This window comes from Leptinotarsa decemlineata, unplaced genomic scaffold (assembly GCF_025532065.1).
Source record: "Leptinotarsa decemlineata unplaced genomic scaffold, Ldec_3_MD MMD2_tig00003335_RagTag_RagTag, whole genome shotgun sequence".
NCBI lineage: Eukaryota > Metazoa > Arthropoda > Insecta > Coleoptera > Chrysomelidae > Leptinotarsa > Leptinotarsa decemlineata.
In genome coordinates, this window is record NW_027412587.1 from 4,249,137 (window position 1) to 4,276,721 (window position 27,585).

Below are 27,585 nucleotides of genomic sequence, written 5' to 3' on the forward strand. Positions count from 1 at the left end.
TGAAGGGGATTAACACAGTTTTGCTGGGGTTGACATACATCTGCTCCTTCAGGTACCAACTGTGAACAATGTCCAACGCGCTTTGGAGGATATTACAAGCTACCCTTCCCGACGTGGACCTTGCCAGGATGACAAGGTCATCTGCATAAGCTTGCAGATCAACTTCTCTTCTGTCGAGGGCATCAAGCAGACTATCCACCAGGAGCGACCACAGAAGGAGAGATAGTACCCCAATTTGAGAGGTAACCGAGATCAACAGAGTCATGAAGTTGAAGAGTTCTACGGCTCAAAACGGGGTCTCAGATAGTTGCACGCGCGTATCTACCTCATATTCCTAGGGTCACAGACATAATTGAAAATCTCTCGGAGAAACACAACAGTCATCGGAGATAGTAACCCAGGATATATAAATGTCTGAGAAAGCTAGCCACTTGCGCCAGCGAAACGTCAGGAAAAAATACAAAAATTCACGACCTTCAAACCCGAAAAATAGTGACACTGAGGAGAATTTTATTAATAAATATCTTATTAACATCAAACTACTATTACAATAAAAATTATCAATACCTACGCTTTCGAAAATGAGAAATGTAATTGAAACGGACACAACATTACTGTTGGGTAACTATATCAGTGATTTATTGAATGTATAATATTACAATGTGGCGATTTTTCTTAGGGACCCATCCAATGAATTTTCCAGGACCTCTTTTACGCCACTGACTTTAAAGCACAAACCCTTGCTGAACTGTTCTTGACTGTGAGTTTGAAACTTTGTTTCTGAAATATCTGGGTATATTTCTTTTTCTGTTCCAAATGCACTCAGCAATAAGAAAAATCACGCTCCCAACATGTCCCAGGATAAGAATGACGAAAGCCGTAGTCAAGTCAACCAATCTGGCGCTCTGGTACATCTTTTTCTTGTCGCACTTCGGAAGATCAGGGTGAATGTGGTTGTGGATATACTTGTATACTCCGGTTTCATACATTTTGATGATACTGGAAAAAATATACGAAATTAATTTTGAAAAAAAAAGTAACAACAATACAGAACCCAAGTTGAATCTTTGTGGACGTCTAGTTGACTTTAATAATTTGAATCTGATCGAATAGATGTAATTTGAAAGCTTGATCATAGATTTTAAAAACGAAGATGTGTAGATTTATTTAAAAAAAACATTGTTATTTGATGGAAGGCTTTGAAAAGGGGATATATCAACTGAACCTTTGAAATTAAAATTGTAGTTATATCTCATCAGTTCAAGTATAAGTATAGTGGATTTATTTATATGGAGTCTTTCAATAAGCGCGTGATATATCATCAATATTTTTTATTCGTTTGAAAGACCTATTGATGCCGTTATGTGTGTAATAGAACATCCTTCGAATGTTCGCCACGACTGCTCTGGGTGGAGCGCATCCGACTCTGGCACATGAATCAGGATGAATTTGACACATGGCATGGGTTATGTTGGCTTTGAGGATCGCTGTAGTCTGTGGCTCGTTCACATACACCTGCGACTTAGGAAAACCCAGCAAGAAAGTCTAATGGGGTTGAATCGCACGATCTCGGTGGCCAGTTCACGTCACCTCCATGTGGAATAACCCTGCTCTCGATTCGCTCGTGCAGAATATCCAGTATGGCATGAGCTGTGTGGCACGTAGAGCCGTTCTGTTGAAACCACATGTCGTTGGTGTCCAGATCATCCAATTCAGACCAAAAGAAGTTGGTAATCATCGACCTAAAGTACTCATCGTTGACAGTGATGACTTGGCCAACATCGTTCTCAAAGAAATATGGAACGATGACGCCGCCAGCCACATTAAACAGCGTCTTTTTCGGGATGCATTGGACGCTCTTGGATCTCATGTTGATTGGTATCGTCCCAAATTCGATGAAAATTAGGGGCAGTTGCCAACAGCTCTAGATCTGTTCACTTTGTATGGGTGCAAGCCTAAGTCACGACGCAAAATTTGCTAAGTTTTGATCTGCAAAAGGCCTTGGATTCTCCTTGACACTCTCACAGAGCAACACCCATTTTGTTAAACAATCTTATTATTTGCACGTGTTACTGAATACCATATCCATCCATGGTGTTTGGCGAAACATACTGAATAAATGACAACTAATTTGACAGATGCAGTTTCAACAAGTTGGCCGTTATCAATTGTCAAAATCCCTGTTGGAAGACCCTATACTTATAAACTACTCTCTGAAGGTCGTAGTATTGAAAAAAAATCAAGTAAATGTGAGAACCTTGAGAGTCAATCCGACAAACCCGGGGATCACTGAAGTTTTAGGTGACAGAAGACCAACATATTCATTGAATTATTTAAGTAACACTTCATTGTGAGATTTTCACTATTAGGAATCACACGTTAAAAGGCAAGACCTCGTTAGTCCTTAGCTCGCACATGTTTCTTTCAACTTTTGCGAGTTGTCGTTCGTAGGAAGGGGCGATAGCTGGTTAACGGAAAAACACAACAGAACAGAACAGTTTACTGAACAAAAGCCTCCTCAGGCGTGTGTATACAAGTGTTTCACTATACCAGTGGTTCCTAACCTATGAGTCGCGACCCACTAGTGGATCGCGGGAACAATTTGGGTGGGTCGTGAAACCAGGTTGAAAACACTTAATGCTTTTGAATTGTTTTTCTCATTTTCGAAAAAGGCTAGGGGAGAGTATCCAGTTCTTTCTAACATATCCTCAAAAGACCTGATGGGATTTTCAACCACATACTTGTGAGAGGGCATTCTCCACTTTGGTATATTAAAAAAATGAATATAGAAATAGGCTTAGTGTGAAAAGTGACCTGCGTTTAAAGCTTTCAACTTTTAACCCAGATATAGAATCTCTTGTAAATCTTGAGCACCGGCTCCACAAGTCACATTAATTACATAAGTCTAATTTTTACATTTATGTTATTTTTTTAGTTTTAAGATTCTGAATTGAACTTCTTTTTTCGTAATGTATTTTATCTTCAATTATGTCATGTTTACCATTTTCTTTCAGAGGTGTATTTCTCAATAGTGAATTTTCACAATAATAATGATAAAAATATTATTAGTAATAATAATTATACTTAATATTATTTAATATGTGGGTCGCGAAAAAAATCCACAATAAAGGTGGGTCCCCAGGTAAAAAAGGAGTTTGGGAACCGCTGCACTATACAGTTTCTTTCTGTTCAGTGAAAATCTCACAATGTTACTTGAATATATTATGGAATTTTATCAAGGATCGGCCAATTCCATCACATCTTTCAAAACCCAAGGTAGGTACAGGCAGACTTATACATCTTACCAGCCCGTTACTGTATTCTCATTATAGTATGTGAATGTTCCTTGCTGTTGAATTACTGTATTTATTTGTTGGAACTAGTGTCCGACCGAAAATTCGGTTTCGGTCGAGTTTCGGCAAAAAACGGGTTTCGGTGGCAAACCCGCGCCATGATCGGTAATGTTCGGCGCGTTGAATTTCATACAAGCGATAAAAACATTTAGCCGCGTCCACCAGCCTAATCATGTTGTGACTCGAGACTTACTTTGTGATTTACTTTGTGTGTGATTTATTTATTACATAAATATCAAGTACCTATTGTGATATCAGGTAACAACCTAAATAAGTAATTTTTTGTTTAATAATTTTGAAAAACCATCAATAATATTCAAAAGAAGGATCTGCACCTACTCAAATAAATACCTCACCTATTTTAAGTATTTTTAAGGTGCAATTATTATTTTTTCTTAAACAAGGGTTTGTTATGTTGATTATCAATAAGTAAAAATGTCGAAGAGTGTATAACGTTGTGATTTAAAGATAAAAAAATAAAGACTGACTGATTATAATAACGTTTTCTTTATTTTTCCCTCAAAACATAATTCTTGTAAGGAAGTTTCTTTTTCGGTTTCGGCCGAAACTGAGACCGTTACCGAAATTCGTTTTCGGTTTCTGTTTCGGTCGTAAAAACCAGTTTCGGTCGGACACTAGTTGGAGCATCTTGCGTTAGCTGTCGAACTTTGAAAAGTCCAAATGCGGGAAATTTTTTTGAGTCCTGACGAATTTGCAATAAAAGCAGAATAAACAATACAAAATTTGCAACAAAGAAATCGGGGTATATATTTTTGGCGCCTAACTTTTGTATCGTTTCCTCACTCGCTCTTTTATCTAGACCAGTGTTTCCCAAAGTGTGCGCCGCGGCGCTCTGGGGCGCCGTGGAACCTTTACTGGGCGCCGTGGGCCACAGGTGAGTCTCAAGGTACAACGTTTTACAATATAAATAACTGAGAGTAAAGGTAATACGTCGGTACCTATTAATAAAAATCCTCTGATAATATGATAATATCGGTAATTGCAAAATGCAATTCGTTCAGACAGCCACCAACCTACTTTTATTAATTAAATATCTAGTGTAGTCTTTACGTTCTGGCGCCGCGATAACCTTAAAAAACATAAGGGAGCCGTGAATTCGAAAAGTTTGGGAAACACTGATCTAGACTAATCCAGAGCAAGAAAGCAGTACTTATGCCCCGTTGGAATGACTTACTCTTGATTTGTGGAGGCAAGGACGCAGGTCGGTTCTTGATTTTTCATAGAAAAACAATTATAAGAGCTTTTTTTGGACGTCATCTGTAGAAAATACTGAGTCCCTCCCCCTTGTCAACACTTGTCACTGTAGACCAACTTAGTTACACTGTGATAGGATACACTTCAAAAATACCAATAAAATAAGGAATACGGTCTACTGAAGAGTTGAATATAAATACTAAATTATTATTATTCAACATAAATTGTCACTGGATAAATCAGAGTGACAAGGTTCTGAAATTTCCTACTGTTTCTAATAGTTGCTTGAATAGAAAACATAACAGAGTACAGGGTTTTACCATAAGGTTAAATGCACTAAACCTTACAACTTCTGATCGAAATCCTATTTCAAGAAACTATCAGGGATACTCAAGGCTTTTGTTTTACACTTCTCCAGATAGACTCCTTTGAGGCAGGCTCCAGCAGTGGTCATCTCAGACCTACATTTTACAGTGCAGCCAGACACTTCCAGGACGATCTCGTTGTGTCAAATTTATTCCAGTTTTCATGCTATTAGTGGTTCTTGTACTTTGATTTGTTCGAACTTGTATGCGTTTTACGCTTCTGCGCTTTTTATGTTTGTACCCTTTTTATGATTTTGCGTAGCAGAATTCAGAAAGTTGGAATTTATTCTGCAACTAGTCCAATGGAGCTTTCAGACGAAGAGCGGGAGCCTCCACGTCTCGGCAGACGAAAGCTCTCATGTCTCCTGCACCTCGAGCCGGGAAGCTACGTCTTCTCCTTAAAATTCAAAAAAAAACAATAGGGGCTTACACTAATTATCATGGCAGATTACGATGTGGAGCTATTAATCAGTGGTGTCTGCACCTGACCCGTTCTTTGGGATAAAAGTCTCGGGGTTTCGTCCTATAAGGACATTTTCAATCTTATTGTATTGCATAAGTTTGAAAATGTCCTTATGGGACGAAACTGCAGTAACGTTAGTTACAAATAAAAGTGGTAAGAAAGTTTCAATTCTCATTTCTTCATTATCTCATTATCCTGATTAGGATCGTCGTGATTGAATAATTTTTTCACACAGTCTGTGTGTGTGAGAGCAAGTGAGACAACTACACTGTCTGTGCATGCATATATGTTTAATTTTAAACAAAGTCTAATTTATATCCAAGGATATTCGCTATCCTTAGTTGATTCAAATGTATGAGGCTTTATTCTTCCTTTCTTCGGATTGTTTCCTATTCTTCAGATATCAGTGTAGAATTAACAAACTGAAAATATAAGTTTATCAAATGATCATTGTTTTGAAATAAGAAGAAACATACGGGATCAAATAGGTTTTTTCATTAATCAGTTGTTGTCCCTATACGAACGACATCCTATTATTATTATTATTTGGCGTATACCATATACCTATTGAATTTAATTTATTTTCAGTTTTAAACATTCTGCAAAATGAGTTGCATATGCAACAGTAAGAGGTTTTTCTTTGTCTATTTAGTTTCGCCACCCATTAGTAGATGGCGTATGCATATTCTTTCTACTCCGCTGTTTACTCCATTATTTTCCAATAAGAAAGATTTCTAACGAACTGTTGAATGTTTAATTTCAAAGTGTCAACTCACTGTATTTTCTACATACCTGAATTTCTCATAAGTACCATCTAGATACATATCATTCTATATTCTTCTTGGATATTGAAATTCCTAGTTAATAATTTTGAAATATTTCTATACTTAATTTTGTAATAGGTTTGTAATATTAGTGTTGAAAAAATTTTATATTTTGACAAGGGATACGAACTTGGAACCATACAATACTTGATTGAAAATTTATCGATACTTTCATGTTTTCTATTTTCGTAGTATCAAAACCTTTCCAAATAATTTTTGTGAACTGCATTCTGATATCTCTAAATACATATTTCTTGAATGAATGCTCACCTTAAATTTATCAACTTTCTGTATGACGATTTTTTGGCTGTAACGAAAGCCATATGGTCCACAGTGTATCTTATGGGAATCTCGTCGATTTTGAATCTGCATCTGTAGTTACTGATATTCAAGAGCTGCTTCCTTGCCAAGTGACTGGAAGCGAAGAATCCATAACTACCTCTTGTCACTCTCATGAGTCCTTCGGAAATGTTGTTAACGTCATTCTCCAAGTACCCTCTGAGGTAAATGTGGTTCAGCTGTGATATGTTCATCGACTGAAAAATAAAGAATAAAGAAATTTTGATAATATGTGTTGTTGACTAGATCATTTTTTTGATAGGCAAGATTTTCGAAATACAGAAAATGCATCTATGAGAAAAATATATTGAAGTTCTCTATTACTAATTTCTATTTTATATTGTGGAAGGTAAATTGTCCCATAAATGGCCAGTAAAAACTAGTTCATTATTAAAATTGATTAATACAGTTTATTGTATGATTTTCATTTTAAAGGTTTTCACAAAAACCGTGACACGTGTTTCGCTATACGATAGCTTCTTCAAGCGTTAACTGAAAGTTACTTCTGAATTACAACTATTTTATACTCTAACTCTAACATATTACTTACTTGTATGCCTACTTTCTAATCTAACTGAAAGGGTCAGGTATGAATTCATATCCTATATGAAATTTTTTTTCCAAAGTACCGTAAATATACTTAATATTTTCACCTGGAAATAAACAGATTCAATAATGGTGAATTACCCAATTCAGTTTGATCGTAAGATATTGAGAGTTTTTGAATTCGTTTATTTCCATTCTCTCCAACAGGTTAGGTTTCAAACCTTTCTTCTGGAAATGGAGGGGCTTGAATTCATGGTTGAACTCATGTCCCTCTGTGATTAAAAGAGTGGCATATGTGGAATTAATTTTTTTCATTCCGGAAACTATTGTTATGTTCCTTGATGCGGGCTTTGAACCTCTTCCAGTTTGACCCATATAAAACAACGTGATAATTTATACACTCCCGATTTTTCTGAAACTTAACTTTTATCTTTGTTATTCTTGATGTAAATGCCTAAGTTATTGTTGGTTTTGAAAGCAATATTCACACCTTTGCTGTGCATGAAATTTTAAAAATTTGTGATGGGTTAGCCTAAGTAGGTTAAGGTTCTATAACTTTTATCCATTTCTCTTCGAATTGAGTAAACTTCCTTGATAATAAGGAATGTATTAGACTGCTATCGTAATCATTGTTGACGGCTATTGGTTTCATTATGTTCAGTTCTTAATAGAAATTCGCCTCTGACAAGGGTACATTTACCAGTCTGTGGATCATACTGTTGAAAGCTGCTACTTTGTGCTGATACCGGTGGGTGGAAGAATTATGAATGATAATATCTATATGTGCTGGTATACGATAAATTGAAAAATCATGTTTGTTGTTAACTTTCGTTATTGTCAAGTCCAAAAAATTTATAGAGAGGTTCTTTTTCATCTCCGTTGTGAATGTGATAGAAGGGTGGAGAGAATTGATGAATTTCTTACCAGTGGGTTACTATGTATTTTTCTCTCCAAATCGTTCATGAAAATATCTGCCAGAATAGGACTAAGTGGGTTTCTCGTCATGAGACCTTTGCAGGATGAGTAGAAAATTTCATTGAATTGGAAGTAATTCTGTGACAAACAAACCGTAAGCAAGTCTAATATTTCCTTTTTCACTACCGGATCGATAGACATTTCGTTCAATATATTCTCTACAAGAGTAATCTTTTCATTCCGAGGAATACCGGGAAACACATGACATTGAAACGGACAAACCTTTTTAAACAACCATTTGTCGAATTCAGATCATTCTGGAATTGTTTGAATTCCAGAATTTCAGGTTTATTAATCTTGCCTACTTTTTCTTGAATGAGGCAAAAAATTTTCCTTTATTTTCAGTATTTTAATATTAATATAATTCACAAAAAGGATTTGAAGCTTTATAACTCCTATTTAATTATATGCGAGCTCTTTTGACAGCTGGTCGTGCTGTCATCATCTGTTATATTTGAATGATGCAACTAATTTTCCTTCATTTTCAGTATTTTAATATTAACATATGTCACAAAAAGGATTCGAAGCTTTATATATTTTATGCGAGCGCTTTCAATAGTTGGCTGTACTGTCATGTTCAAACTGAACGTTTCATTCTTTTGTTTGTTCTTTTATGCGGTCAGAACGCCTCAGTGCAGGTACTTCAGGTATTGTAGGTAAATTTGTCTGTATTTGAGTTACATCAGGCAATATCGTTTGTGTTGGATTTTCTCTAGGTTCACTGTTTCTAGGAATGTCTATTGTTTTGACTAGTATCACATAAAAGTACAGTAGTTCGATATACAGGGCTTTTCATGATGAGCGTTAATTAGCCGTTTCTGGCAAACTATTCAACGGATCAACCTGAAAATTCCACAGTATGCATAAGTCAATATGACCTACACGCCTAAAATATTTTAGACGAAGCGGCGTTGTCGCTTCTACTATAAAGTAGCGGCTTCTTTGATTTTTCAAATGGAACACCCCGTATATAATATCTTATTATGATTCATTATCACTTTGTCAACAAATTCATATGCAGATACTTTGATCTCATGAAAAAATGAGTGGAACTCAATTTTTTCAAATGGAACACCCTGTATATTTCAATATTTTTGAGCTCTACATCCAATTTTAGATTAACTTTGTTCAGATAATACTATTTCTATTTTGAACCGTTTTCGAGATAAACTGTTTCAAACGGAAATTGACATGGTTTCCTTGTTCACCACTCATTTTTGTAAAACAGATTTCGTTTGATGTTTTTCAATTAGTCACAGATGATACAATGAAAAGATAATTATTAAAATACTCCTCAACCATTGAATGAAATTTCTCTTCAAACAATAGTTTTATTAACGCTGAAACACGAACTGAAAATAATAAACCCATAAATTAATGAGTTAATTTAATCGTCAGTGTAATTCAGAATATGTTCAAACACATCTCCACCTCTACTTGAACAAACATGTAATCTCTTCAAAAGATTGTCATGTGTAGCGCTTCTGATCAAGTCCGGAGTCAAACTATTGAAAGCAGTTGTAACTCTCGATTTCATATCTTCCATGGTTGTTATTGGAGTAGAGTAAACCATATTTTTAATGAAACCCCACACGAAATAATCTAATGGATTACCATCTAGTATTCTAGGAGGCCAACGAAAAGGTCCATTATTACCAATCCATCTGTCTTCGAAGATTTCGGTTGAAGCTTCGCTGACTGAATGAGAATTATGTGCTGGAGCACCATCCATTTGGTACCATACACGTTCTCTTCCTGGTCTATTATTTAAAATCATTTGAATTCCATTCCTCAGTAAATCTTCATACTTTGATGCATTCAAATTATCATCATAAAACTCGATATAAAAAATTGACTCATTCTTTATGGCACAAAATACATTGAATTGCCATCTTTCTTGAAAACCCCTTTGGCGGACAACATGGGGATTTTCTGGCGTCCAATAATGACTGTTGTGTCTATTGAAAACTCCATTTTTTGTGAACTTGGCCTCATCTGTCCATATGATATTGTCAAGGAAATGTTCATCCTCTTGAGTCTTGACAAGTAACCATTCAAAGAATTCCACTCTACGAGGTAAATCAGTCTCTTTAAAATTTTGGACACAGTAGAACTTATAGGGAGGCCATTTATGCTTATTAAGAATTCGACAAATTGTCACGTAGGGTATACCTATCTCCCTTTCAGCCTCGTGCAGAGAAGCATATCGTCGTTCGGACTGCAAAACCTCGTATCTGCATTTTTTTCCTAAATTAATATTTTTAATAAATTGGGATTCCAAGGGTGAAACGCGTATGTGTGCAAAATCTTGAAGCGCTTCGATATTCCTATAACGCCAAATAAACTCGGTTCTTAACCGCGTATTTGAATATAGCGAACATAACCTCGTATTTGACGCAGTTCCACATGGTAACTTATAGTGACAGGTGTTTGTCGGTGTTTTGTGTTAAAATCAATAAACTGGTAAGTATTAAATATTACAATTTAATGATTAGAGGGAAGCTTAAGGCCGTATATGCGTGCAGTAGTGAACAAACTCGGTTTTATGCTTTTCATACAGTTTTATTTCCATTTCAAATTATTGCATCATATACGAGTTTTTGACCGAAAATGTTTTTGGTTTACATTGCAGATACTTGATTTTGCACAATAAAAAGTCAATAAAGCCTATTTATGTATGCGTTATACATTATGATTTTATGAGCAGTTGTGACAGGTTTTCATTTAAGATTAATAAAAACTACAAAATATTAATTATTTTAATATTTTTGAATACTTGTGTACTGTATAATGGACTAACTTTCAGTTAGTCTGCCGAAATAATGTTATTTTGACATTTATTTTGTCAATGACCTTACTATAGGGGCGCTTATTTGACTTTGCTCTAGCTGCTCATCCTCGAGTAAAATTATTTATCGGAAATATCAGCTTGAGTCTTGTTATGATTTGGACTCGTTTAAACTCCGTTGCGAAGGACGCAATAGGTACCTATAATGCCTTAATTTTCCTGATTTTTTTTTGAAAATATAATACAGCGAAAAATAATATTTTACGACCTAGATAACTGCGTCCGGCAAAGGAATAAGAAGGGTATTCAATTTTTGAATATACATATTGCCAAATGTTTTAAACTTATTTAGATTTAAATATTTTGAGGGTGAAACATTTGGAAAGTGTGTATTTGAAAAAAAAACACCCTTCTGACGTCCTTCAAATTCTTTTGCCGGTCGCAGTTATCTTGGTCGTTTAAAACCTCTGGACTAAAATGTATTTTTATAGCTTGAGGAATTGTATTCCTCCATTCAATCAGGATACAAACTTTCGAAATAAAAAGTTACACTTTAGTCTAGAGGTTTATAATAAACTATTATTTTCAGAAGATGTCCTTACCAAAGGGAAAAGTTATGGTGCTTAAAGCATTAGAACAAATTCATGGTCAAGAGTGCCAGATGCCTGAAAATACCTTTGCTTGCGAAACGTCTTTACCCATTAACGAAATTTTCCCAGATATGGAGATTCCTAATTTTTACATTGATAACAATGTAATAATAGAAGAGGTTGTGGCGTTAAACAATTCAACAGTAGTTGAATTCGACAAAGACATTAAACAGCATCAAGACAAGAATGCAAACAACGAAGACGGAATTGAAAACCTAGATAACAATGAAGATAATGGAAATACATGTCATCCCGAAAATATTCCCCTTCGGGATGTAGAGAGTGACAACAACGACAGCGACCAAAACAGTGACAATGGCGAGAGTGACCAAAAAAATGATCCTGACTGTATTCAACTAGAAGATGAAAACGACACCATCCAAGAAGAACTGCAGGATAACGCAGCGGGATCCCAAAAGCAGGATAAGGAAAATAACACAAATAAACGAAAATATAACAAAAATAACTCAGATAGTGATATAGAAGACGATGAATTAGAAAATGAAGATAGAACTCAAGAAGAAACGAAGGAACCCTTAAAGAAAAAAGGGAAACTGGTTACCAGAGAAGAAAGAGCAAAAAATAAATATTTGCGAATGCGTGGAAAGTTCCTAAAGTTTCGGAACTTCATGGTCTAATGTACCTTCCTGCCGGTGAAATAAAATACAAAATCAATTATAATGATATCTGGACAGAGTTTCCTAAAAGACCAAGGAGTGGAAATTATACAGTTACTCAGCTTTATAAAACTCGACCAAAAATTAAGACCGAAAAGTACAATCACTTACAATCTTTAAAAATGTTGCTAGATAAGCAGTTTTGGATATTTTATGACGATCTTCCACACTAATAGTGTTATTAATTTACATTTACGATTATGTTTACCTATATTTATCCAAAGAAATTTGTTTTTTGTTTACAGATTCACGGAATCACCTTTTTTCTCTTAATAATAACCATTTAGTTTGCTTGTGCCAGAACACGTATGTCGTTAAACAGTTTAAGAGTTTTTGTTCAAAACCTCGTAAGTTTTGTTAATTCGGAAAAAAATTGTTTTGATATTTGCGTTTCAATAAAACTAATTATAAAAACCAAAGTAAGTTTATTTTGTTTCATTTAAAGCAAAATCTGTAGGTATTTGAATTTCAGTTCGAAAAAAAATCAAATTTATTGCTCTCCTGTAAAATTATTTAAAACGCAGATACGAGGTTTTGCAGTCCAGACGACGATATGGAAATGCATGAAAGTATCCCAACACTGTTATACCATTGTCATCATCATCCACTTTAGTCTTCTTACGAATGATTTTTGGACGGAAGGTTCCATTCAACCTACAGTTTTTTAGTAGTCGATTTAAAACATTATTATTCGGCTTCGGAAGTTGTGGATATCTTTCATGAAATACTCGGCATGTTCTACTTGCAATTCTATTGCACTCACCATAAATTATTAATAAATTCAAGAAATCTTCATTAGTGTAACCTAATCTTGACATTATTCTATTATAATTGGTAGCTATCACAATCAGTCAAAACCACCAACGAAAGTCTGACGTTAAATAATTGGTTTATTTATTTTTCCGAAGCACACTATTAAAAAATATTAATGTGTACTGTTGTACGTTAGAAACCAATACCTCAATGTATACAAATTGTAACTTTTTCTAAGGTAGGTACATACAAATTTCGAATTTACTGATCTGAGACAGTTGAAAAACTGGATCAAAAAGAAATATTACTAAGTATAAAAAAAATGTTGAATATCCAAAATAAGTGATGATTTCAAAAAAAACGAGCAAGAAAACCACGTCAGTTTCCGTTTGAAACAGTTTATCTCGAAAACGGTTCAAAATAGAAATAGTATTATCTGAACAAAGTTAATCTAAAATTGGATGTAGAGCTCAAAAATGTTGAAATATACAGGGTGCTCCATTTGAAAAAATTGAGTTCCACTCATTTTTTCATGAGATCAAAGTATCTGCATTTTTTGAAGACCCTGTATGAGGCAAATGAAAATATGACTCGGAGTGAAGATCCACTCCATTTCAAATTTGATCGGTTTAGTGCAAGAGAGTTCAAGATTATCAGCATTTATAAAACTTCATGTTTGGTAAAAAAAATATCGAAATTAATTTATATCTTCTAAACGGTAATAGATAGGTATAGGGAAATAGTATATGAATTTGTTGACAAAGTGATAATGAATCATAATATGATATTATATACGGGGTGTTCCATTTGAAAAATCAAAGAAGCCGCTACTTTATAGTAGAAGCGACAACGCCGCTTCGTCTGAAATATTTTAGGCGTGTAGGTTATATTGATTTATGCATACTGTGAAATTTTCAGGTTAATCCGTTGAATAGTTTGTCAGAAACGGCTAATTAACGCTCATCATGAAAAGCCCTGTATACTTTACAACATAGTTGAGAGGTATTGATTTACTGCATTACTCAAAAATTTGGTAAACTCACTCTTAGGTAAACTTCATCCTGACTGTTTTTGGTGTATCCTATTTCATAGTCGCTCTGGAGTAAATCATCCACGTTGCGTATGCTGCTCAGTTCAACTGATAATACGGAAGTTATGAAAGCAGAGTATGAATTGTAGATCAGTAGTGTAAATGCCAATGAAATCAAGACAACAATTCGACCACCATATAACGTAGGTTTCCATAGTGTTCCTAGAAGTTACTTATTTTGTGATAACCTCCAACAGAAAGTTGGATTGAAACATATTCAAAGAAATGTGCTTCATGTTTCAACTAGAGGGCTGCTGTTTGATTTATAATACGTTTTACAATCACCAGAGTAAAAGCAGATATTCAATTTATGTTCTTTTAGTACTCAAAGAATATATTTTGAGCTTTCATTAATTTGATTCATCTCAGAATAAACCAACGAATGAGTTAGAGTTTGAATTTTTTTTATATATATCAAAAATAAATACCTTCAAAATATATATTTTATATTACAGTTGGACTGACAAGTTCGTAAGCTAGCATGGAATTTTTTCGTAAAAGATTTGATTTCTTCATACAATATAGTCGTCTCCAAGGGCGATACAACGATTATAATGTCGTACGATACCATTTTCATAGTAAGATATGTCTCTAGCCTCAGCGAGCACTTTCTTGAGGTATGAGAACAGAAAAAAGTCGCTGGGGGTCAAATCTGGAGAATACGGTGGATGTGGAAGCAACTCTATGTCAAATTCATGCAATTTTGCCATCGTTTTCATCAATTTGTGATATAGTGCATTGTCTTGATGAAACAGCACTCAATTCTTCTTCAAATTGGGCCGTTTTTCTGCGATTCGACTCTCAAACGCTCCAATAACGCTATGTAACAGTCGCTGGTGATTTTAGTGTGAAATAATACAGCTATGCTCCATCCATTGTCACATATCGATGCATATATTCGGGTTCATTATGGTTCTTTTGGTATCTTCAGAGCCTCAGCTATCTCGATCAACTTCACTTTGAGGACATCCAAAATTATTTCGTGTACTTGTTTGGTGTTTTTGTCAGTAACAGCCTCTTTGGTGTGCAACGTCCTCGGTGCTCATTTTACCTTGTTTATATTTAGCGAACCACTTCTCAACGGTTCCTGGTATGGTATGGTGCAAGTCAGAATAATGTTTATCGAGTCAAGCTTTGGTTCCACCATTATTTGTTTCACCAAAAAGCAATGTTCCACTCAAAATGTTCTATCACCCAAACTAATAGTCCTACAGCTATGAAATTTGAACACGTGCCTCTTAAAGGTTACGCTCAACTAAAAATTATATGGATTTGGTACTACTAGCGCCATCTCTGTGTTAGCCTACGAAATTTTCAGCTTACCTAATATGTTTAGAATATTCAAATATATACAGGGTGTTTTTTTAGCTGATACCACTATTGTTATCTCGGAAACAGTAGGTATCACAAGAACGGTTGAATGGAATAAAAGTTGCCTTTTTAGGAATGCAAGATAATGGTATTCTCAGATCGACAAAATCACCAACCGTTTCTGTTATATTTGCAAAAAAACTAAAAATGACAGATTTTAATTTTTGCTCTGCCGCCTCCATTTTCAATAATATCTTTATTTCATGTTTTTCATAATCTGGTCAACCCATTTTTCAATGCGACGTTGTTTCGTTTATTGAAAACCATCAGCAATATTTTTTTAAATGAACTTGTAATTTTTTTTTACATTTTGGTAGTCATTGGAATTATAACATATTGACATATAACAACATATATATTTCTCGACGTTTCTTCCAAAAAACACTTCATCAAAATTCCATCATTCAACTTTTTTTTCAATGAGAAATGAAATTTCTGAATATCGTTGCAAGCACATAGTTAATAGTATCGTAATTCACCACATTGAAAAAGAAACAGTTACGAAAGAGAATGTAACGAAATAATAAATTGTAGAAAATGAACATCATAACGGAATGCCTCACGTTACATTTTTTAAGTTACCGTCTCACGCGATATCGCAGTAAATGTTCAAACTGTCTTCCATCATTCCTTAAACAAATACTTGCTCTAGAAATAGTATGCTTGTGGCAGTTCTCTAACATCTATGGAGTGATAGCCATGCAGGCTCTCCTGATTGAATCTTTCAATTCCTCAATATTTTCAAAATTTGTTCTGAATACTTTATTTTTTATGGAGTCCCACAACGAAAAATCTAGAAGAGAAAGGTCCGGTGAACGTGGTGGCCATTCAACAGGATCATTGTTTCCTATCCATATTCCCGGCATAGTTGTATTGAGGAAATCTCTGCACATTCTCCTGCGATGTGGTGGCTAAGTGGCAAATCTTCTAGAAAATCCATTAGAGACCCTGATAAGAAGTCCAAGTATAATTCTCTGGTCAGAGATGTTTCAAAAAAGTGGGGGCCAATAATTTTATTCTCAAGAACACCAAGCCATACGTTAACACCGTATGTCCCTTGAATATTGGTAACTCTATATAAATATTAATTTTCTTGTCGTCAGTGATAATATATATTTCTGTTGAACCATCAGTTATTGGTAAATATACTTTCATCACACCATTGCCACCTTAAAATTGCTATATTTTGCGTATGCCAGATCTAAGTTAGAGTATGGCTCTGTGTTATGGAATCCAGTTTACGACTACAAAAAAACATCAATCAAGAGCGTGCAAAGGAAGTTCCTCAAATACTTAAATCTAAAAGTTGATGGACAATACCCCACGAGAGGCATCGATCATAACATTTTGTTGACATGATTTGATATGACATCTTTGAAAATAGGAGAGTTATTCTTGGTATAAAATTCCTGCATAAATTACTAAACAACATTATTGACAGTACGGTTCTTTTACCCGTGATCAATTTCTTAGTACCAAAAAGTGAAGGTTGACACAATCTGAAATTCTATTGCGAAGCAATACGCACAAATGTTATGCTACGATCACCATTAAATTTTATGTGCAGTAGCTTCAATAAAATCTGTGAACATTGCGATATTCATTTCGACTCTCTCAACGCCTTGGTATCATGTATCCATAATCACTTTTAATGATACTATAAATAACATTTGTGTCAGTACTGCTACAATGCATGATTTGTAACTTTTAGTGTTATATACTCAATTTTTCGTTCTTTTTTTGAAATTCCAGGTATACGAATATTTTATATATACTTTCTTTCAGCATTTACTTTTATACATTTCTATATTCCATTATTTTTAATATTTATTTTATATATACTCTGTATTAATAGTATTTCCTATAACTGGGTACTCTTGTTGGAAATACCACAATTTTTTTTGCAGATTTCATTATTTTGAAGAAATTTTCTAATGAACCATCTACAAAAAACTTTTCTACTGTTGAAGTCCGTCAAACGCAAATGATGGACTTTGCCGACTTGATAAGGTTTGAATTTTTTTATCGTCAAAATTTTCTGTACAGACGTAGTGGATATGGTCGAATTAAGAGCAATCTCCCTCAGGGATACTTCCTTGTTCTCAATTTTTTTATTTTCCGCAAATCCTAAATCAAATAAAATTCACTTTATCATAATTATGAACGCATCTAAAACGCCGATTTCATTATGGCCAACATATTCAGTAACCGTACATTTTCTTTTGGAGGATCCATAATTTTGTGAACTGTTTTCGATAAGTTGAAAATATTTATGATCAGGTTGTCGTCGTTCAGGATACAATTCCTGATACATTCCCAGAGATTTGGTAGCATTTGTCAAACATCTCGAATAAACAAAAAGCATATCCACTTTTTCGTCATTGGAAAAACTCATGTTTTTTCCTTAAAATCGCTCATCAAATCAAACAACTGTTTTATTTTGTGTTTGATAATTGACTTGACATTCAAATTCATGTATTTCATGGCTTACTTCAAAAAAAAAATATCGCGTATCGTGTTTCTCCTGAATAGCATCTATGACTTTTTTGATACAGTACCCATTTTTAATAATTAATTCTTGTATGATATTTCTGAACAGAAACATTTGGGTAGCTACAAATTTTCAAGAGACATTTGGAAATTATGAATAAAGAAATGACAGAATATTGACGATGTGTTTTCTGGTGAAACGTCGAGAAATACATGTGTTGTAATATATCAATAAATTTGTTATTACAATGACTACCAAAATGTATAAAAAATACACAGGTCTGTATTGAAAAAAAAGATGATGGATTTCAATGAACGAAACGTCGTATTGGAAAATAGGTTGAACCATATTATGAAGAACATGAAACGAATCAAAAAGTTTTTTTGTCATTTTTTGATATTATCGAAAATGGAGGCGGCAGAGCAAAAAAATAAAATCTGTTAGTTTCAGTTTTTTGCAAAACGGTTGGTGATTTCATCTATCTGAGAATTCCGTTATCTTGTATTTCTGAAAAGTCAACTTTTGTTCCATTTACCTGTCCTTGTAGGATCTACCGTTGCCGAGATAGCAATAGTGGTATCAACAAAAAAATCGGCCTGTGTAATCACACATTTTGGAGACATTTAACGATAATCACATGTATGTTAGGTACCTTGTTGTGAAAATATTCCAATACACCAAACTATCGAGTCCAATACTCCCTTATTTTGAGCGTGGATCTCATCGGTTTTCATAATAGAACTTATTTTATTGCTGAGGGTCATGATGAGAGAAAATATTAAACCCGTACTAAGCACGGCAATTATCAGCCTATTATCGAAAGGTACCAAGAAAATATCTCGGAATTCACTAGATTCTTCTGGTTGGATGTAAATGTTTTTCCTGCAAAATAATATTAACAGTGTGGGAGTAAAAAGTTCCACTCTCTTTGAAAGAAACGAGATATATATCAATGTCTTACAAAGTTTACAAGAATAATATCTTCTTCAATATTTTCTGATAAAAAACAATAGTGTGACGTTACTTGTTGCCGCAGAAATACTGCCAACTTCATTTTTTATCTAACACGTTTTTGTTTTTCGCAATCGGCTGCCAATTCTGAGTATTTGGAAGCTTTCTCTTAAAGACAAAACGTAAGCACTACAGAAACAAACTATAAATATCATTGGAAAATGAAGGTTTTGGTTTTCTACTTTTCCATAAAATAAAAATGTGGAAGTCTTTCAAAGAACGGAACAAAGCAATTGATTTCTAAATAAACTCTCGACAAAGATTTGTAGATTATGCAAAGAAGTAACTTTCAGACAAAAACTACAAAAAAACACTACCGAAACAACATCGAATTACACTAAACAAACTACTTTTATATGAACATTGAATCATACAATTCAGTTTGAATTCCAAACATTTGTTATGGAATTGATTCAGAATCACAATATCCTCTTTTTAATTTGAAAAAAACTTTGACATCATTTTTGCGGCAGCATTTTTGGAAGTATTGAAGATGATGTTTTTGTAGCAATCCTTTGAATGATACCTGATACCAAATCCATAACGAATGTTTGGAATACAAACTGAATAGGAGAAAGTGTTTTTTGTATAAGTCGATGTTCATATAAGAGTAATTGTTTCAAGAGGGGTTTTTTTCCAGTTGGTGTCTGAAAGTTACTTCTTTGCATGATCTACACATATTTGAAATCAATCACTTAAATGAAAAGAATAAAAAATACTTTTGTCTAAATACCACTGGTAGATTTTATTTATACGACCGGTTTCGGGTTTGACCCCATTATCAAGTATTAAACTGAAATCTGAAGTTTGAAATATCGGTTATATTAGACTTCCAGGTAAGCTGCAAAGACAGGTATTTGAGAGACAGGAAGTTGGGCGAACCAAGATGCCAACTTTTGAAATTCCACGCTGAAAATTCTAGGGGATGTTAAACTTATAAATTCAAGAGAGGAGACCTAAGTACAAAAATTGAGTTGCTCGTTTAGGGGTATATGTTTCTGGTTTTTAATTGATTTCTTAATTTCCATGGCCTCCAACAAATACATTTTTCTCCCTTTATTACATATGTGTAGGATTTTGAGGTTATCTTCATGTATCTTGTGGTTTGATTCTTGAAGATGTTCGTACATTGCAGATTTTTTGTCCAAACAGACGTGTTCACGCAGTCTCATGTCAAAATGTCTACCGGTTTGGCCTGTATATACTGCAGAGCATTTGCCACACTCTATTACATACCGTGTGACATAGACTTAAGGTACACCCCCCTATTAATATTAGGGAATTATTAATATTGATTATACTTACAAAGAGGCACTTTTTCACGTAATGTGAGATTTTTTTTCAACTATCTGTTTTTTCGGAAATCTTATCAACTTTCACTAGTTCGGATTTCCATTGTTTACTATATAAAATGATTTGAAATCCCGGAAACAACTAAAAAAGAAGAATTAAAAATGAATAGCTGAAAATAACAATTATATTAAGCAAAATAAACCTGAAATGAAATAATAGTGAAATAAAATACAAGTAAAAATAGAACAATTGAATGAAAAAAAAATAAAAAAAAAATAAAAAGGGGAGTGATTCCAAGTCACGTTAGTTCACGACGTTTCGATTGTTAGTATTAACAATCGTCTTCGGGTGATGACTGGACTGATTTCTCCGAGATATGACTATTCATAGGTCGTTCGAGTACTTTCACTTATCCCCGCTTTCCATTTTCCGCTTCACTGGTTCCGTGGGAGATGACCGTTTGGCGGGAGTTGGCTATTTTTCGCATATGTTGCGTATTTCTACGCTGGCTTGGCTGAATACGTTGTTGGACAACATGTATGAGGCTTCCTTGAATTTTCTCCTAAACCAATGTTTTTCTCTGTGCAAGATCTCAGCTTGGGACCACTCGATGTTGAGTTGATGGGTCCAAACATGGTCTGCTATTCCTGATTTGCTGGTTTCCCCTCGCTGTGTGTGTTTCTTGTGCTGGGCAATGCGAACATTCAATGGCCTCTTAGTTTCACCAATATAGGATTTTCCGCACTCACAGGGTATCCGGTAAATGCAATTATTGGAATCGCAGTCCGCGTTTGGTGGCCTGGTGGCTGCTACGGATAGTGTTACCAGATCTGAAGCAGGTTCTGATGTTGTACTTGGAACCAATTCTTCTTATCCTCTCCGATAATCCTCTGATGTAGTTTGTGACGGCTTCTCAACCTTGCGAGGCTCCTGCTGTCTTTTAGCCAAAGTCTTTTCTACCATCGCTTTGGAGTAGCCATTCCGTTGAAGATCATTTTTGATGATGTTTAGTTCCTTCTCGAGACCTTCCTTCGTATTACAGAGCCCAAAAGCACGGTCTAATAGAGTCTTGATGATTTCTCTTTTAGTCGAATGATCGGTGGTTGGATTCGTGGTTCAGATACTGTCCCGTATGAGTGGGTTTTTGGTATACAGATGTTTCCCACTCAGTGTCGGTCCTCTTCACCAAAACGTCTAAGAATGGCAATCCGTTGTAGATTTCCTTCTCCATTGTGAAAGTGATGGAAGGTCTCACGCTGTTGATGTGTTTCAGGAAGGCGTCTAGTTCCGTATTTCCATGGTTTCATATTATGATTTCAATCATAATATCCGTCACTGATTTCAATAAAAACTCTATTTTCTTGGAACCTGAGATACTAAGGACGATGAATAATTTAAAAAATTAATCATCGAGTAGATTTGATGATATATCAGTGAAAGCTCTAAAATATGTCATACCGACATTATCGGGCATTCTAGTGAAGCTCATAAATAAATCAATATTTGAGGGAGTTTTTCCTGAAGTCTGGAAAACTGCAAAGGTTATACCAATACATAAAAAAGGTTCCCAAGTAGATATTGACAACTATCGCCAAATTTCATTATTAAGTGTGCCATCAAAACTACTAGAAAAAATAGTTGCAAATAGAATTGTTCTATTCCTTGAAGAATACAAAATGTTATCTGATCAACAACATGGCTTTAGAAAAGCTAGATCCGTTGAAACAAATATTGCTAGTAAATTTGAGTTCATTTACAGTAACATTGATAAGGCAAAGTATATAGTCTCAATCTTATTTGATCTAGCGAAAGCATTTGAGTCAGTAAGAAATGAAATTATGATCAGTAAATTGTACAACATTGGTACCTATCAGAGGATTCTTACTTGAATGGATTAAGTAATTCCCATCTGACAGAAAAATGGTTGTGACTATGAATACCACTGCATCACATATTCAAGATATCATGATTGGTGTACCACAAGGTTCAAAATTAGGACCGCTGCTGTTTTCAATCTATATAAATGATCTCCCGAAATATATCAAACATGGTCACACCGTAATGTTCGCAGATGACACTACCATATCAGTGTCTGGTAACACAATAGATGAGTTAGAATTCAATATAAACTCATTCATGGACGCTATGATTTATTGGTGTGACAGAAACCAACTGAAACTGCATGCAAATAAAATTATTCACTTGGGTTTCTCCTTGAGAAAGACATTGAATCTTAAAAACGTCCTGATCTGATACACTATCTGATACAGCCAAACTCCTAGGTATGTACTTAGATAAAACCTTGTCTCGGGAGCCTCACATTGATCATGTGTGTAAAAAATTGAACCAGGCAATATTTGCAATACGCCAGCTCAAAGGGTTGCTTGACGATGGCTCAAGATGGTCTATTATTCTTTGGCCTATTCTCACATGGCTCAAAATAAACTAATGTGGGGTACTTCTACTGGCGTAAGACGTGTATTCATGCTACAAAAAAGAATCATGAGAATTATATTTGACATTACACCGAGATCTAGCTGTAGAGGTTTATTTTCAAAATATAAAATATTAACTTTACCCTGTATCTATATTTATAAAGCTCTGCTTCATGTGAGATACAACATGGTTCATTTCAATCACGAGTCAGTCACTCATAATTATGCAACACGAACTAAACACTTGACCATCTCAAAACGCAAAACTTCAACATTCAAGGAATCTCTAAGGTATAACGGCATCATACTTTGTAACTCATTGCCACAGGATGTCAAGGACCTACACTTAGTAAGTTTCAAGAACCATATCAAAGAATTATTGACCAACGGGGGTTATTATAGCTTAGATGAGTTCCTGCAAAGGGATGTCTTGATATAACTTGTTCTCACTGCTTTTTCTTCCTTTTTTTATGTTAAACCTTTTAATTGTATATAATTACATTATGTTGTTTTATAATATTTTGTCTATGATTTTAAAATTTGCATCAGTATGCCACTTGTAGTGTTTTGTATAGTACCTGTTTTATTTGATAGGTATATGTTTATTTATTTATGTTCATATAGTTATTTATTGTTATTTTTATTATTGACATGTCTAATATCATAATGATCTGAAAGATGAATAAATACAACAACAACAATTCTCTTTATATTGTATATCAACGACTTATTGAAAAAAACCGAGAATCCAATATTGTATAGCATTGCTGGCGACAGCACACTTGTCTTCTCATTTCATTTGGATTCCAGGACATCGGCTGCGAATGCACATCTCCACCGGCAATAGGAGGTTGCATCTCTCAATGATTATCTAGTGGTAATTTCGAATTAGGGTGAAAGTAACCAGATACAATTCAATGCTACGAAAACCCAGGCATCGGTTTCTCCAAAAAGATATATGTCTCTGAACCAGATATAATAATGTCAGGGCAGACAATTCCGCTTCCTGCTTCGATAAGTTTGTTAGGTCAAAATGGACACCAACATGTCTAAGCACAATCATGTCGCTGGAATTGCGAAGGCGGCTTCTCAAAAGCTTAGAACACTGTTCTAAACTAGAAAACTGTACAAACCCCAGCAACTTTTGATGCTTTATAAAGCACTGATTATACCTCCTTTGGAGTATTGTTCACGTGTATGGAGCTCCGCCCCTAAGCATTACATCCAGAAAAGAGCCATCCGCATGGTTGAAGACACGACCATCACTTGCAACTTTTATAGTCTGGAACATCGAAGAAAGGATATTTCTCTCTTTTAAAGATACTTTTGATTCCATCAACAGCGGTACATATCAGAAATACGCGACGGACTGTGGCTGTTCATCGTTTTGAGGTTCAAGTTAGTATACGTCAAACTTCACTGTTTAAAAATTCTTTTATTTGAATAACTGCGTTTATGTGAAATACATTTCCTGAGAAGGTTTTTTCAAATGGATATAATCTCCAGCTATTCAAATTCAATGTGAATCGCTACTTTTGCACAGGCATCGCTCTTATAATGCTTTAAGGATATTTCTGTAGTGCTTATATTTCGTCAGCAAGATTGGCAGCTTTTCATTATGACAGAAAGTAATCCAGAAATCATGAATAGAAGAAAAGGTACTTGTAAAAAATTACCCAGGAACATTTCATAATGGAGTAGTTAAGAACACATTTTTTATTGAAATTATATCTTCGATTCTTAAAAACTATATATAACACTATTTCGGAACGACCGGTCTAATTTCAAAAAATAAGCCAGTGTTAGATACAGATTTGAAAATATATCAAAAGACCCCCAATTCAATTCGAAAAATGAATTGGTAACATCCTCTCAGATTAGACTGACGCCAGTCTATTGTTTTTCATTGAAAATTACTCAAAATAATGCGTTTTGAACTTTGTCCGCAATAGTCCCGTTCAAAAATCAGGAGGGGATGCCTTTTTATGCTTTTCTTACGCTTTTTACAATAATGAAAATTCATTATATAACTCTGTGAAGTGAACTCAATATCTCTTACGTTGTTGTCAACACATCGTGTGTGAAAGACATATCATTGAACCTTTCCAAATTTTTCGACATGCATTCTGAGCTGATATCAATTTCACCTTTGACAATTGCACCCAAGAGATCTGTCCATTCTCCAGTTTCATCCTTTTTTCCAAATCTTGGAAAATGCAGAACCGTTTTCCTACAGAAATATGAATATTTAGAAACATATTAATTCAGACGCCAATTATTGTGCAGGTCTATACAATTATAGATATTGTGAAAATTATGTATGGTGATATTTTTACAAACCTTGCATTCAAGAAGGTCGTGAAATACGTTGTAAATTCGTTCATTTCATCACTTTCCTCATCATCTTCAGATGGATCTTCCTGTCCCAATACTTTATTGAGATCTTTGTTGCCAAATATCAAAGGATATTTGTCATGGAAGTTCCCCCGTTTTTCTATATCCATGAATAGATTGAGATTTTTTGTGCCGGTGTTTGAGCCCCAGATTCCTGATAGCATAAAAACAATGTTTAGTAACACACAAAATTCTTGCTTGAATAAGCGTTTTTTCACAGTTCAACTGGATACAATTTGACTACAAAATGAATGAATAAAAGATCCATAAAATGTTTGGATGTTTTTCTGAAATGCCAAGAAAGATACCGGAACTTCTCTGAATTATATTTGTTTCAAAACAAGATTTCTGAGTACCTACTTTTGAACCGACTTGATACAATGTGAAATCACTTATTTACTGTTAATAACCAATATTGTTTAGAATGTGACAATAGCCCACAAACCTCTTTGACTTTGAGGACCCAGAGTTAGGTATAAACAACAATGTAGTTAATTGCTACTTACCTAATGGACAAACAACTAGTGATGAATTATTGGACTTTCTGATTTTATAAACTTGTAAAAGACAAGTCATGTCGACATTTATAGAGCCTGATTCAGGATTGCAGGATTCATTTGAAGTCATAAATACATTCTCTTGAAATGGCATGAAACATTCAGTACTGCTGGATTTGTCTTCCAATTCTGCATTGATATTGACATCAAAAGTGCCATTTTCATTATCTGCCTGTATAAATATATGTTATGAATATGCAATCCACATGAATTCAAAATATATAATCACAAATCAAAATAGAGATGTATGTGAGTAATACACTCGTACAAGTACTTCTTGTATATTACTTTTTGTACTTAGTTTACTTATATCGACATGAAAAGTAAAAGAGTAAAGAAAGGTGTAAAAAACATAAACAATTACAAAACAATTGGCTCAGTGATATTCACAATTATAATGAAAGGAAAATTGAAAATATATGGACCCTGAAACAAGTATCATATTTGACACATCTAGGATAGGTGAAAATGAATAAGGTACAATTATTTTGAGAGCAAATTTCTGGTCCGTAGACAGGGAAGATCAAAAAAAATTAAAAAAGTGAAATACACAGAAATAAATCAAATTTGACGCACAATAAAATAACTAGAAGAATAAATAGAATAAGTGAAATACACAGAAATAATTCAAATTGGACGTACAATAAAATAACTAGAAGAATAAATAGAATAAATTTCATAACCGTTGTTCAAAAAGTTGATCTCTTCCTTATCAAACGATTGTGATGATTGATTTTCAACAATATTTATGACTTTTGGAGTGGTTTCTTTCGGTTTATCTGTTTAAAATCTGTTTTTCCGTTAACCAGCTGTCGCACCCCTACGAACGACAACCCTCAGAAGTCGAAACTTGTGCGAGCTAAGGATTAACGAGGTCTTACCTTTTAACGTGTGATTCCTAACACGGAATATATATATATACTCAGATATATACCAAATAGCATACTATATAGCTTGTTAAAATAATATTGTTGGGTTTACTGATTACTACATAAGGACACATTGCAAAAATATATTTAGATAGGCAATATTGTGAAATTAATTTTTATATAGCTGAAAATTGTTTTATATACAGCTATAACATTTAAACATATATTGTTAAATAATACTTAGATAAGGCAAAATTGTAAAGTTAATTTAGGGTGGTATACCTGTATGGGTGGTACACCTGTAGGGTTTACCTGCAGTGTGTCTCACTTCTCATGGAAACACCCCCGTATCTTCCGTAATATTCGAGGTAGAACGATGAAACTCTCAGGACTGATGGAAATGTTCAAAATGCACCTACCACCTGTATGGGGTTGGCCAAAGTGATATACACTGTCCGCCACTCGCGATGGAACACCCCATTTTTACGGTAAAACATATTAGGGGGCAAAATAGGCTCAAAATTCCTTCAGATTCGTGATCAGGACTACCAACTTACTACGATGACACTTTTTTCCTGAAAAAATTTCAGCCCTGAAAAATCCGTGTTCGAATTACGGCAACTACGGCCTGATGACTTCGACAATTGCGGAACTAGCCAAACGTCACACCCATGCTCAATCCCTAAAGAGATGGGATGATATCAAAGGATGCATTATGCCAGAATCACCCTGACCGACCCTGGGAAGCTGGTGCAGAAAAAATATCTGGCGATGACCAGGAAAAATCTACGCTTAACAGTAGGATTTCTGACAGGCCACTGTCAACTAAGGAAACACCTCCATAATATGGGGCTAATGGACACACCTCTATGCAGGATGTGTGAACAGGAGGATAAAACTGTCAGGCATGTCTCCCAGTGACCTGTCCACTGTTGACCTTCCTCTTGAAGATGATCACTTGGTGGTCGAAACACGTGTGTCGAGGTGTTGAAATAACGGTTTGGTGTTGGGAAAAAACTCCAGTAATATTTTTTAAAGATGTTGTGTTCGAAAATCGTTCCTTGACATATGTTTCAATTGTAAACCACAATTCTATAAGATTAAAGAAATGTATTTGCTGAAACCA

General features: G+C 34.6%; 1 protein-coding gene across 1 annotated transcript; it reads right to left on the bottom strand.

Moving 5' to 3' along the window:
• On the bottom strand, positions 1-25,759 carry LOC111515209 (glutamate receptor U1). The gene is made up of 7 exons (XM_074177972.1): positions 25,540-25,759; positions 24,980-25,187; positions 24,699-24,869; positions 18,553-18,782; positions 13,992-14,200; positions 6,491-6,756; positions 1-999 (listed from the first exon to the last, which is right to left on the bottom strand). The coding sequence occupies exons 1-7, from the start codon at positions 25,682-25,684 to the stop codon at positions 726-728; spliced, it is 1,503 nt and encodes a 500-aa protein (XP_074034073.1). The 5' UTR covers positions 25,685-25,759; the 3' UTR covers positions 1-725.
• Between the last annotated feature and the right edge of the window lie 1,826 nt (positions 25,760-27,585).

What these genes read in the sequence shown, in the direction of transcription:
- LOC111515209 (XM_074177972.1), bottom strand. Translation starts at nt 25,684, where the DNA reads ATGCCATTTCAAGAGAATGTATTTATGACTTCAAATGAATCCTGCAAT. An exon ending in ACTAGTTGTTTGTCCATTAG is followed by an intron (nt 25,188 to 25,539) that starts GTAAGTAGCAAT and finishes TTATGCTATCAG; the next exon opens with GAATCTGGGGCTCAAACACC. An exon ending in CACGATGTGTTGACAACAAC is followed by an intron (nt 18,783 to 24,698) that starts GTAAGAGATATT and finishes ATTATTTTGCAG; the next exon opens with GAAAAACATTTACATCCAAC.